This window comes from Eriocheir sinensis, unplaced genomic scaffold (assembly GCF_024679095.1).
Source record: "Eriocheir sinensis breed Jianghai 21 unplaced genomic scaffold, ASM2467909v1 Scaffold36, whole genome shotgun sequence".
In the NCBI taxonomy this organism is placed as follows: Eukaryota; Metazoa; Arthropoda; class Malacostraca; order Decapoda; family Varunidae; genus Eriocheir; species Eriocheir sinensis.
The window spans coordinates 237501-251335 of record NW_026111676.1 but is presented as its reverse complement, the minus strand read 5'-3'; the positions used below and the strand labels follow the sequence as shown (position 1 = coordinate 251335).

The window sequence follows — 13835 nt, the reverse complement described above, 5'->3', positions numbered from 1 at the left end:
GTGTGTGTGTGTGTGTGTGTGTGTGTGTGTGTGTGTGTGTGTGTGTGTGTGTGTGTGTGTGTGTGTGTGTGTGTGTGTGTGTGTGTGTGTGTGTGTGTGTGTGTGTGTGTGTGTGTGTGTGTGTGTGTCGGGTTATCATGAGAATTGACCTCTCGTTTACCTGCGGATTAGCGCGGTCACTGTACCCTTGACCCAGCGTCAAAAATGGCAACATTGGAGAACAGAGCTGCCACATTTTGTGGTATTTATACAAAGTCATTGTTATCATTCCACTAGAACAATATTCAGAGCTCTCTATACATCCTTATTATAATTTTATATAAATACACTATTATGAAGTTTCATTTAGAAGTAGTCTAACAATAAGACAATGATTGTTGCTAGTACATCTGACAACGCCTAATCAGGGAAATTCCTTTTCGGTGCCCCACCGGAACGGACTCGACATTTTGGGAGGGGTAGGAAGGGCTAATCCTGTAGGGGATTTGTAGTGAGGAGGAGCAGAGAGGGGGTGAGGTGAGCGAGGGTGGGGGGCTTAGGTGAGGTGAGAGGGGGGTAGGAAGGGTTAATCCTCCAGGGGATTTAGAGAGGGTGTAGTGAGGAGGAGCAGATCGACTCCTCAGGGGTGTCAAAAGTTCTGCAAGCACAACGCAAAAGGAAAAAAAAAAAACACTCGAGAAACACACGACAAACTCACGACATACCCAAATCACACGTGAAAACACTCGGGAACACAACAACACACTCAAAACACTCTGAAACCCACGTAGAACACTCGCAAACAGCCAAATCACATGCAAAAACACCGGAAACACAACAACACACTCGAAACACTCTGAAACCCACGTAGAACACTCGGAAACAGCCAAATCACATGCAAAAACACCGGAAACACAACAACACACTTGAAACACTCTGAAACCCATACACTCAGAAACACCAAACACAACAACACACCTGAAACACTCTGAAACCCACGTAGAACACTTGAAACAGCCAAATCACACATAAAAACACCAAACACAACAACACAGAAACACTCTGAAACCCACAGAGAACACTCAGAAACAGCCAAATCACATGCAAAACACCGGAAACACAACAACACACTTGAAACACTCTGAAACCCCGTAGAACACTCCAAACAGCAAATCACACCAAAACACCGGAAACACAACACAACCACAGGCAATCACAGAAACCACAGAGAGAGAGAGATATAGAGAGAGAGATAGGGGGGGAAGAAAGTTGGAAAGTTTTGTTTATTGGGCGCAACATGTGGTCATATGCCGGAGAGAGACAGGAGGGGAAGGAATTATAGAAGGGAACAGATCCCAGGAGATAGAACACAACCCCCAATCAATACCTGGTACCCATTCACTGCTGGGTGGACAGGGGTGTAGGGTATCAGAAAAGCCGCCCAAATGTTTCCACTCCGCCCGGGAATCGAACCTGGGCTCTTTCGGTTGTGAGCCAAGTGTGCTAACCACTGCACACAGCCCCCTGGATATATATATATATATATATATATATATATATATATATATATATATATATATATATATATATATATATATATATATATATATATATATATATATATATATATATATATATATATATATATAGTAAATATTAATACACTCATGTAGTTGTGTATGTGCCGCCTAAGACATCATCATGGTCAGTGGAGGACTATAACAACATGCTAGGAGATACTAGAGTCTGTTTGGACAACATGAAGAAAGCGTGCAACAAATTAACGATTATGGGAGACTGATTGTAAAGAAGCTGGGAAGACTGGACAACAAGGGGAAGCACGGGGTAATGTGTTACTAAAGCTGATGATGGAGAATACAGTGACCCGGTGGGCATCAGATTTCACAAGGTATAGTGGACAGGATGAGCCATCCAGCCTGGACTTAGTCTTCACAAATGAAGTAAATGTGATTGAAAACATTGACTATAACTTATCAATTGGAAAAAGTGATCATGTGGTGATTCAGTTTGAGATAAAGCAAGAAAGAGGAGAAGTAAGGAAGGAAAGACACAGAATTGGTAGGTATAGTTTTAGTAAAACTAACTACACTGAACTGGGGAAATATTTTGGGGGCACAGACTGGTCTAGATTCCAAGAAGCAAGCAGAGTGGAAGAAAAATGGAATATATTATTAGAGATTTGCAATGAAGGGGTTAAGAAGTATGTGCCAAAAGTGAAAGAGAATTGCAGGGGAAAGAAGGACGGGTTCAACATGAGATGCAAAGAAGCAAGGAGAAAGAAAGAGGAGGCCTGGAGAAGGTGGAGCAGAGTGAAGCGGCAGAATGTCTGGAAACTATATAAGCAAGAAAGAAATGAGTATATTAGAATATGCAGAGAGGAAACATTGAATTTTGAAAGGGATATAACAGACAAATGCAGAGACCAACCAAAGCTATTTTACAGATTTATAAACGGGAAACTAAAACAGCGTGAGGAAATAACAACATTGAAAGTTAATGGCGAGGTGCATGAGGACGAGTTGGAGATGGCGGAAGAAATGAACAAAAGCTTTCAAGAAGTATTCACAAGAGAAAGCGAGTTTGACGTACCAACTGGACTAGGCCCAAGAGGGCCCTGCCTGTGTGACATAGAAATCACAGTGCAGGAGATAACTAGTGAAATGGAGAATCTAGATGTGAGGAAGTCACAGGGTCTTGACAGTGTTTCCAACTGGGTGCTGAAGGCGTGTAGGAATCAACTGGCGGACAAAATACACAAAGTTATAAAGAGATCATTGGCTGAGGGTGTAGTCCCTCTGGACTGGAAAAAGCTGACATAGTCCCCATCTACAAGAGCGGAAGAAGAGACGACCCACTTAATTATCGACCAGTTTCCCTTACGAGCGTAGTGTCAAAAATATGCAAAAGAACTGTGAAAAGGAAATGGACGAAGCACCAAGAGGAAAATGAAATCATCACAGAAAGACAGTTCTGATTTAGGAAAGGAAGATCATGCCTGACAAACTTGGTGTGTTTCTATTCAAGGGTGACAGATGTTGTGCAGGAGAGAGATGGATGGGCTGATGCTGTCTACCTGGACTTGAAAAAGGCCTTTGACAAGGTGCTGCATAGCAGGTTGATGTGGAAGCTGGAGACAGTGGGTAAATTAGGAGGTGGTCTTCTAACGTGGATGGAGGATTTTCTGAAGAACAGGATGATGAGAACAACTATTACAGACAGGAAATCAAGTTGGAAAAATGTCATGAGTGGAGTTCCGCGAGGCTCTGTGTTGGCCCCAATTATGTTTGCAGCATATGTTAATGATATGACAGAAGGAGTGGATAGCTATATGAGTCTGTTTGCCGATGACGCTAAGATAATGAGAAGAGTGGAAAAAAAGGAGGACTGCTTGCTGCTCCAGAGACCTGGACACAGTGTGGGGGTGGAGCAGGAGGTGGAAAAATGGAATTTAATACCAAAAAGTGCAGTGTTATTGAATTTGGAAAGAGTGGAATGAGAGTAGAGGGACATTATAACTTGAGTGAGGATAAGTTAGACAAGAAGACAGAAGAAAAAGACCTTGGAGTGATGATCACAGAGAACTTATCTCCAGAGAGACGTGAATAAAATATCAGTTGAGACACAACCTGCTGAGGAACATCAGAGCAGCGTTCACATATCTTGGTGAGGACATGGTAAAGACATTAATTGTGACCTTGATACGCCCTAGACTAGAATATGCATCAGTGGCTTGGTCGCCATCACTTAAGAAACACGTTAGAAAACTGGAGAGGATACAGAGAGCGACAACAAAAATGGCACCTCGTCTGAGCGACCTGCCTTATGAGGAAAGATTGCTGAGGCTGAACCTCCCTACATTGGAAAGTAAAAGAGAAAGAGGAGATTTAATAGCAGTGTATAGGGTGATGAATGGTGTAGAGAAATCGGATAGAGATGACCTCTTGATAAGAGAAGAGAGAAACTTAAGAGGAAATGGAAAACTGTTGAGAAAAGGAATTTGTAGAAGAGACATCAAGAAGAACAGCTTCCCGCAGAGATGTGTGGGGGTCTGGAATGGCCTGGAGAGGGAAGTGGTGCAGGCTAAGTCAATAAGCACATTTATGGCCACGTTAGATGGAAGTAGTTGGAAAGGCAGGTCAGCACCAGCACAGCTCCGTTCCTGTAAATCACTACTTTAGGTAAACTAGATAAACACACACAAATGCTTCCTGCCCTTCCCTTTCCTTTCCATTCCTCCCCTCCCCTAAACTTACCTCCATGGGGTCAGGGTCGTCGCTGAAGGTCAGGGCTAGTACATAAGAGGGGGGGCACTAGCCAGGTACTCGTGGCAGCAATCTCTTCTGGGTTGGACCACTGCGCTGGGTCCTGAACTAGCAGTCGGGTGATGAGGTTGTGTCCTGGGCTGTCAAAGGTGCCCCCCACCAGGATGTGTCGCTTCAGCCCTACCACTGTAGAAGCCTGCGGAGTGGTGGTGGTAGTAGTAGTAGTAGTAGTAGTAGTACTAGTAGTAGTAGTAGAGGTTATGACAGAGTGTAAGGTTACTGAGGACAAGTGAAGGGAGACTCAAGTAACCTTAGGAAACTCTATACAAGGACACACACAACACACAGAACCACAGAAGCAGAATTATAAACAGAATCCCATTGACGAGTTTCAGAGGTTATGGCAGTGTAAGGTTACTGAGGGCAAGTGAAGGGAGACTCAAGTAACCTCAGGAGACTTTATACAAGGACACACACAACACACAGAACCACAGAATTAGAATTGTAAACAGAATCCCACTGAGTAGCAGCAGCATAAGAGTGGCCTGGGACAGAAAGCAGAAAATAAGTTAATCAATGTAAAAAGCAGTTAGTATAGTGAAATAAGTAGAGGCCCAGGAAGTTATAAGCCTAACTGTAATAGTATATCTCTTGTAACAAAACCAGCAATATTATTATTATTATTATTAGTAGTAGTAGTAGTAGCAGTAGCAGTAGTAGTAGTAGTAGTAGTAGCATAATAATACTAGTAATATTCTGTATACAAGGAATGGTGAGCCTGCTTCCTAAGATATACAAAGTGTGTTGGCGTACCTGTCAGTGCCTCTGAGGGAAGATATTTGACGTGTCTGAGTCGTCACTGAGCCTGTCCAGCACGGCCTTGATAGGAGTGTGGAGTGACCTAAAAAATTGACAATAGGTAACATGTAGGCATATTGCACACACACACACACACACACACACACACACACACACACACACACACACACACACACAGGGCAAAACATTGTTCCTTATCACAGTTTACTGCATGCTGGGGTCACACATTTTGGCAGAAGTCCTTGACCTTACCCTCCTTGACCTTGCCTGCTGCTGCTGCTGATCTCAGGGAGAGAGAGATTTACACAGATATTGAAACCACACACACACACCTAATGGTCCACACTGGGCGGCCTGCCCTTAAACCTGCCCTCAGTGAAATTATATTAATCAAATGGCACCAAGACTTTGCATTTCTACTTTAGTGAATACTGAGGTGAAGGAACTGTTGGTCAAGCTTGTTTTTAAGGGAAGAGAGAGAGAGAATACATAGAACAATGAAGAAAAAATATGCAATTGAAATTGAAATGACCCACGATGACCCAGAGAGATGCAGGGGTCAGGCCACAGAAAAAGAGCAAGTTTGGAGCACTACAATGACCCAGAGAGATGCAAGGGTCAGGCCACTCACCAGCACAGTGGACATCCTCTGGTCCGCCAGGAGCCAGGGCACCTCATCCCTGGTCTATGGTGCTGGTGATGAGGGGACCAGCTCACTCCACGCCCAGGCCAGGGAGACGCTGCTCAGCTTCTTCACACAGCTGGGGACACAGGGCACAGAGTTATAGTGATAATACTTTCCTCTAGGTTCATGGTACACCAGAAGGGTCACACTGCCATCTTTCTTTATTTCTGTTTAGGTATTTCAATTGTTTATTTTCCAGAGAGAAGGAAAACAAAACTTATCCAGGTTAGGTAACATTAGTTTTGTGAACCTTCCCACCATGGCAGTGTTATGCATTACAGGAGGCAGGAAAGCTGTGTTACTGATGCCAAGATTCTGAGTTTAAAGAGACAGAGAGAGAAAAAGTATCCAGGTTGGGTCAAGTTAGTTTTGTGAACCTTCCCACCATGGCAGTGTTATGAGTTACATGAGGCAGGAAAGCTGTGTTACTGACACCAAAATTCTGAGTTTAAAGAGACAGAGAGAGAAAATGTATCCAGGTAAGGCTGCGTTAGTTTTGTGAACCTTCCCATCATGGCAGTTAGATCAGGCAGGGAGGCTTGCAAGGCTGTTTTACTGACGCACAACTTCTCAGAGTTTCAGGAGAGAGAGAGAACGAAACTATCCAGGTTAGGTTAGGTTAGTTTTGTTGTGGCTTTCTGAGGTGGCTGAACTATGCTACTCATTTATATACCTGGACTGACTTTTCTTTTTCCTTTTTTTCTTTATGATTATTTTGGGGCAATCACTGTTTCAAGGGAGAAAACAAAACTATCAAGGTTACTTTAGGTTAGTTAGTAACAGTAGTAGTAGGAGTAGTAGCAACAGTTACCAAAGACTAGAACCTTATATTCGTTCCTTCAATAATGATGATAATAATGATAATAATAATGATAACAATAATAATGATATTAATAAAAATAATAATAATAATAATAATAATAATAATAATAATAATGATAATGATGATAATAATAATAATAATAATGATAATAATAATTGGCATGGCACTTATGACATAACTAAGATTTAACTCATTAGCAATTATTTATTTATCAATTATTACTGTCATTTATTTACCATTACTTTATTAAGTTAGTTTTGTGTGCCTTCTCACATCATGGTGATATTTTGAGGCGGCAGAACTAAACTATACATTTACCACATTTGCTTTTCTTTCTTCTTTATTACTTTATATTTAGTGTAAGTAAGAACAAAAGGTGCCAACAGAGAGACAGGGGAGCCACCAGGAACAAAATAGCATTGCCTGCATGAGGAGACACAGTGCTATCAATGTATCCAGTCTGTCTGCCTTGCCTTCCTGCCTAAACACACCGCCGGGCTGCATATTCCTGAAGTCTCTGCAGGTATGTGGTTCCTGAGTGAAGACGCTCGGCTGTAACTTGGAAACTAACCACAGGGCATTCTGGAAAATACTTTCATTGTGATTCCCGCTCAACGTTACCTGTAATACTTCCTACCTAACCTTACATAGCCTAACTGCCAAGTGGCCACAGACTACCCACATGCTGTCCAGAAGGCCACCCATCAATCCAGACTCAAGAAGAAACTGCCCAGTGAATCAAGAATGAGTTCAAGGGGGCAGCATGAGCCAAGCATCACTGGAGCCACCATAAAAGTTGCCTGCGCCATGACAGCCTTGGGCCGACCACCATCCAGGCCCATGAAGAAAGCCTACCGGCGCTACAGGCGGAGATGTAAAAAAAAAAAAATAATAATAATAAATAAAAACTAATCCATCCTGCTCTGTTCCAGAGTAGGCAGAACACACCTGTACAGACTTCAGGAATATGCATTCCTGCCACCATCAACTCATATTTGCAGGCATTCCAGGCCTCCCGGGGCACAAAACCTCAGGTGGGATTATTCACGAGAGGGTCGCCTACTAATTTTGAGATGCTGACTGCTTATTTCTGGACAAAATATGATGCTGTTTATTATGGAGATAGTATTCACTTCCAGATATCCCTATTTGATTGACTTTTCAATGCCTGTTGTACACCGTCACCTCCACTGCCTCAACATAGCTGACAGAGGTTCAACTAGCTTACTGATTATACTCAGCACTCACCAAGATCACAAGTGGACAAAAAAGAACAAAACCAGGCAAATTAATGTTGTGTGCCGCTGTGTGTGTGTTCCCCCAGTGAGCGTTGGACGCCAGCGACTTACTTATCCAAAATCTCTAGAATCACACCCAAGCTTATTGAGGTAAAAAGTGGACAAACCAGAACAAAACCAGGCATATTAATGTTTTCTGCTGTGTATTGCCCCATGCATGGTGGACACCAGAGCCACTCATTTCTGCAGGAGGCATTTTTCACAACACCGGCCCGCGTAGTGGGCCACCCCTCCCTGCACTGTGTATTCCCGCCGCCCCTCACTGCCTGCCCAGTATATTTAAACTAACCAAGCCTTACTTTACGTAACCTACCAAACAGGGGGACTTTGCTCCCTCTCAACCCCCTTCTATTTCTAGGAAGTCCTTTGTTAATGCACTGCATTCAGGGAGTAAAAATAATCCATGTTGTAAGTATTAACTTGGCCAGAGGTGGCTGTGCACACTTTCCTAAATATTTTGCAGAGTCAGTCTTATTAATTGAATGCTGTTTCAATGATCTGTTTATATATTAAACCTTTTTTTCACTTCCTTCCTTCTCTCTTCATGTAACTTAGTATTGAGCTGTTCATCCTTTCTGGGGTTCATAGGTGTACCTCAGGACCCCTGGGTAAGGAACACACTGTGGTAACCCAATGTGACAGAGATGGGCACCAAGGCAATGAGTAGCTATGCTCTAGACCCCAAACTTCACCTGTCACAAGCTTACCTCTTTAGTCTTTAATTTGACAGAGATGAGCACTGAGGCAAGGTGTCCCGGAGCGATGGGTGCCTGTACCCCACCCCATAGGCCCCCAGGGTAACGGAGCTACCCCCTGGAGCAACGAGGACCTGGGGAAGGCACACTGTGGTAACTCCGATGTCACGCCCGTCCTGTTACTACGCAGGATGTGACAAAGATGAGCTCTGAGGCGACGCGCACCTATAGTAGTAGTAGCAGCTATAGCATAAGCCCTAAACTTGACCTTACACTCAAATTTAAGGTCTGCAGGAAGAGGGAAGAGAGAGGAAGAGGAGGAGGAGGAAGGAAGAGAGTACGTAGTAGAAAATTTTACCTAACCCTCACCCAGCACCCATATTTATAGGTCTACCGCTCCACTAGACCGCCCAACTATAAGCTTACCGATGCCCCAAGGTCTCTCCCATAGGCCTACTTACTTTTAAAGGCGGGCGAGGTCAGGAACGTGAAATAAACGTAGATCATTTTGAACGCCGCCCACACGTGCACCTCCCCGCGGCAAAACGTAAACAAACCGAGTCGACGCGTTCTAGCGGTTCCTTTTTTTCTTTTCCCTTGTCTCTCCATCTTTTCTTTCTTTCTCTTTGCCTTTTCTCTTCCTCTTTTGTCTCCTTATCTTCCTTTCTCTTTCTTTTTTTCATCCTTTTTCTTCTTTTCCTCCGTTCGTATCTCTCTCCTCGTTCTAACGGTTTCCTTTTTCCTTTTTCTTTTGTCTCTTCCTCTTTTCTTTCTTTCTCTTTGCATTTTCTCTTCCTCTTTTGTCTCCTTATCTTCCTTGCTCTTTCTTTTTTCATCCCTTTTCTTCTTTTCCTCCGTTCGTATCTCTTCGTTCTAGCGGTTCTTTTTTTTTCTCTTCTTTCTTCCTTTCTCTCTTTCTCTTTCTCCTCCTTTCTTTCTGCCTTTCTTCTTCCTTCCTTTCTTCCTTTCTCTTCTTTTCCTCCGTTCGTATCTCTCTCCTCGTTCTAGCGGTTCATTTTTATATGTATTTTTTCTCTTAATTATCTTTTATTATGACTTTTAAGGTTGAATCAAGGAATATTAAGTTAGTTTAAATATAAAGGGAATATAATCAGACCTTAATTATGGCATCGTTTTTCTCTTTTCTCTCCGTCTTTTCCGTTTCTCTTTCCTCTCCTTCTCTCTTATGTTTCGCTTCCTTCCTTTCTTATCCTTTCTCTCCTCTTTAATTCTTCCCTTCGTATCTTTTCTCTTCTTCCTTTCTCTCTTTTTCTCTTCTTTTATCTCCTTCATTCTGTTTCCTTTTCTTCCTTTCTTTCTCTCCCTTTTTCTTTTTAGAAAAATATTTTTAGAAAGAAGTTTAAGAAGTAGTGTAATTTTGTTGATCTCAAAATGTTCCTCCATCATCTGGCTCTTTAGGCTGCTAATATGACGCTCGTAGCTATTTCCAGTTTTCAGATGTATGTAGGTGACGAGAGACAAGTCTCTAAATCGTGCGAGCCATCCCCACCCGCGGCGATGGCTCGGCCAGGGAGGTGGGTGGTACGGACACTCACAATACTCGCCATAATATTAATATAACTTAAGCTTGATTGGCTAATAAACAAGATTATATCTTCTACAAAACATTTGTATAAGGACAAAAGTATCCTCTCAATATTTAGAGGGAAAAAAATAAAAGAGAGCTACAAGGAATCTCAAAAATTTTGATATGTCTTCCTTCTCTTTTCACAAGCATAATATCGGAATATAAATCAACCAAATTAACCTTTTTATAATCGTTGCAACACCTATCATGTTTAAATTGATATAAATGTAATAAAAATCATGAAAAAATCCACCGTCCGAATCATCACGACTCTAAAAAGCAAATGTGTGGTCACGTCCTTTTCCAGCACGAGGCTTCACGGGTGATACACGGCAACACCTTCGCCGGGCATCGCTGCGTCACCGAAATAATTTACATCTCGCTAATTGGCACGTTTTTGAAGCGAGAGCTTACGATACACCCTGACAATATTACATACGAGATGCAAAAAATCATAAAATAGGACTTGCATCGAAAATAACAGCTCTGAGGGCGTGGTTGTCCCTTTGTGGGCCAAGGCAGCAAAGTTTTGCACATTCAAACAAAATCTCGCGGCACTCAGTCCCATACACTTTACAATAAGTGCTATTGACGTACCATGCCACTGTCCGAATCATCACCGCTCTCCCCTACTAATTAAATAGGCTACACTAGAGGGGGGGAGAGGGAGGGAGGTGGTTTGGGAAAGCTAAAAATAGTGACAAAAGTGTGTTCATGACATTGGCTAGAGCGTTTGTCGGGACGAGAGAGAGAGAGAGAGGAAGAAAATGAAACGAAAATGAAGGGTTAGGAAGGGAATGGTAGGAAAGGTTGAAAGGAAGGATTGTGAAGAAGAGGTATGAATGGGTTGAGAGGAAGTAAGGAATGGGATGAGAAGAAGGAAGGGATGGGAAGGGAAGGAAGGAAGCAATGGAAAGGAAGGTATTTATGGGTTGGGATAGGTTGAGAAGGAAGGGAAGGGAAGGGACGTGAGGGGTAGGGAACGGATGGGTAGGGTAGGGAAGGGAGTGATGAGAAGGGAGGAACAGGAAAGGCAGGGATGGGAGAGGAAGGGAAGGGCAGATAAGCGTCGGGAAGGGAAAGGTAGGGAAGGGTTAGGAAGGCATGGGTATAGGGTTGGGAAGGGAACAGATGGGATGGTAAAGGAAAGGGAAGGGAAGGATGCTTTCCTTCCCTTTCCTTCCTTACCATTCCATCAGTTCCCTTGCCTTCTTCCTTTCCTTCCTACCTTCCATTCCTTTCCTTTCCTTTCCTTATCCTTTTTCCGATACTTTCCTTCCATCCCTTTCCTTCCTCCATCCTTCCTTCCATACTCTCCTCTTCCCTATCCTACCCTCCTTCCATTCCTTTCCTTTCCTAACTCTTTTTCCGATTGGTTGGGAAGGAAGGGAACCGATAGGATGGTAAGGAAGGAAGGAAAGGGAAGGGAAGAGAAGGGATGGGAAGGAAAAGGATCGGAAAAAAGGGTAAGGAAAGGAGAGGAATGGAAGGGAGGGGTAGGGAAGGGAAGGAAGGGTTGGGAAGGGGAGAGTATGGCAGGGAAGGGATGGAGGGAAAGGAAGAGGGAGGGGGAGAAGGGTGGGTATCCGTCTATCTGTCTGTCTGTTTAGTTTCTCAAGAAACGTATTTTACTGTATTTTATTATTCTTTTATATCTCTTAACATTTTTGCTTCTATTTTTCTACTTCTATTCCTAATCATATTTTCTCTTGCTATCTTTTTCTTATTTTTTTCCTCTCATCATTTTTATTGTATTTTTTTCAATCCTGTTCTGTATATATCCTTTTACTGTCATCTTTTTCTCATTCCGTTTATTATCATTTTGTCTCTATCTTTATCTCTATCTATCTATCTCCTCAAGTCTGTACTTTTTTCTTCTTCTTCCTTTTGTTTTCTCTCCTTTTCTTCCTCTCTTTTCATTCTAGTTTTCTTTTCCCTCTCCTCCTCCTTCTCTCTCTTGCTCCTTTCTCTTCTTTTCCCTTCTTTCTCTTCTCTTCCTTTTCTCCCTCTTCCTCTTCCTTCATTTTTTTGTTCTTCTTCTCCTCCTCCTCCTCCTCCTCCTTTCCTTCTCTTTCCTCATGCCTTCCGTCTCCTCTTCATCCTCCTCCTTTTCCTACTCCTTCATTTTCTTCTACTATTTCTTCTCTTCTCCCTCTTTCTCATGCCTTCATCCATCACCTCCGCCACTACTCTCCTCCTCCTCCTCCTCTGTCGCTCCGGGGTACGCGGACGCCTGTCCCGGAGGCGCCTCCTCCTGACCTTGGAGGTGTGCCCTTCTTAACCCCAACACAGCTGTCCGTTGCTTTCTCTCTCTCTCTCTCTCTCTCTCTCTCTCTCTCTCTCTCTCTCTCTCTCTCTCTCTCTCTCTCTCTCTTCCCGTTCTTCCTTTCCCTTTCTCGTTATTTATATATTTATTTATCTCCTGTCTCTTCCTTCATCTCTCTCTCTCTCTCTCTCTCTCTCTCTCTCTCTCTCTCTCTCTCTCTCTCTCTCTCTCTCTCTCTTCCCGTTCTTCCTTTCCCTTTCTCGTTATTTATATATTTATTTATCTCCTGTCTCTTCCTTCATCTCTCTCTCTCTCTCTCTCTCTCTCTCTTGATTGATTGATTGATTGATAGTTTATTGTTGCAAGTAAAACAACAAAGGAGAAAGGAGGAGCATGCCATCCCAACCCCCAGGCAGTACAGAGTGTGATTATACAACTAAGGATACATGTGTAAGAAGCACCAGGAAACTAAAAAGATACTATGGTAGGGGACAAGTGTTAAAAATATAAAGGCCTTGATTTAGTCAAGGGAGCAAACATAAGGGACTGTACATATGGACTACAATCTAGGGGCAAATGCAGGATACTCACTAAGCACAGCTGAAGGAACATTATTGTTAATGAACCAGCCCGCCAGCCCAGGCAGGTCCCAGTGGCCCTGTGGGCGGTAGGCACTAATAGCAGAACATTGCAGGACATAGTGTTTGAGCGTGTGACCCCCTGGCCTGACACACAAGCGGCAAGGTACAGGGTCAGCCCCACTGACCTCCCAGTAATATCTATAGCCCAGCCTCAGCCGCATCACCACCAGATCATAGGATGCACTCAGCCTACCATAAGTGTGGGTGCGGATACTTGATACCTGGGCATAGTGAATGCTGGAGGGACTGCCATCCTGACACCTCAAGGCACTCTTTATTCCAGTTCTTCCTTTCCCTCTCTCGTTATTTATATATTTATTTCCTGTTTCATCTCTCTCTCTCTCTCTCTCTCTCTCTCTCTCTCTCTCTCTCTCTCTCTCTCTCTCTCTCTCTCTCTCTCTCTCTTTATTCCAATTCTTCCTTTCCCTCTCTCGTTATTTATATATTTAATTTCTCTCTCTCTCTCTCTCTCTCTCTCTCTCTCTCTCTCTCTCTCTCTCTCTCTCTCTCTCTCTCTCTCTCTCTCTCTCTCTTTATTCCAATTCTTCCTTTCCCTCTCTCGTTATTTATATATTTAATTTTCCTCTCTCTCTCTCTCTCTCTCTCTCTCTCTCTCTCTCTCTCTCTCTCTCTCTCTCTCTCTCTCTCTCTCTCGTATAATTTACTTATATTTTATTCTCCTTCTTGCTTTCCTTGTTCTTGTTTTCCTTCACGAAGAGAAGAGAAAATGTTTCCCTCGGCTATTTTTAAGAGGAATG

At 43.1% G+C, this 13835-nt stretch overlaps 1 protein-coding gene across 1 annotated transcript in view; it reads right to left on the bottom strand.

Annotated features, from left to right (window-relative positions):
* The window catches only part of LOC126991904 (uncharacterized), a 43283-nt gene extending 39024 nt beyond the window's left edge, over window positions 1–4259 (bottom strand). The window contains exons 1-2 of the mRNA XM_050850555.1: window positions 4254–4259; window positions 2689–2738 (exon numbers count right to left, since the gene is read on the bottom strand). Coding sequence (XP_050706512.1) covers window positions 2689–2738; window positions 4254–4259 — 56 coding nt within the window. The remainder of the gene's footprint in view (window positions 1–2688; window positions 2739–4253) is intronic.
* Window positions 4260–13835: the final 9576 nt, after the last annotated feature.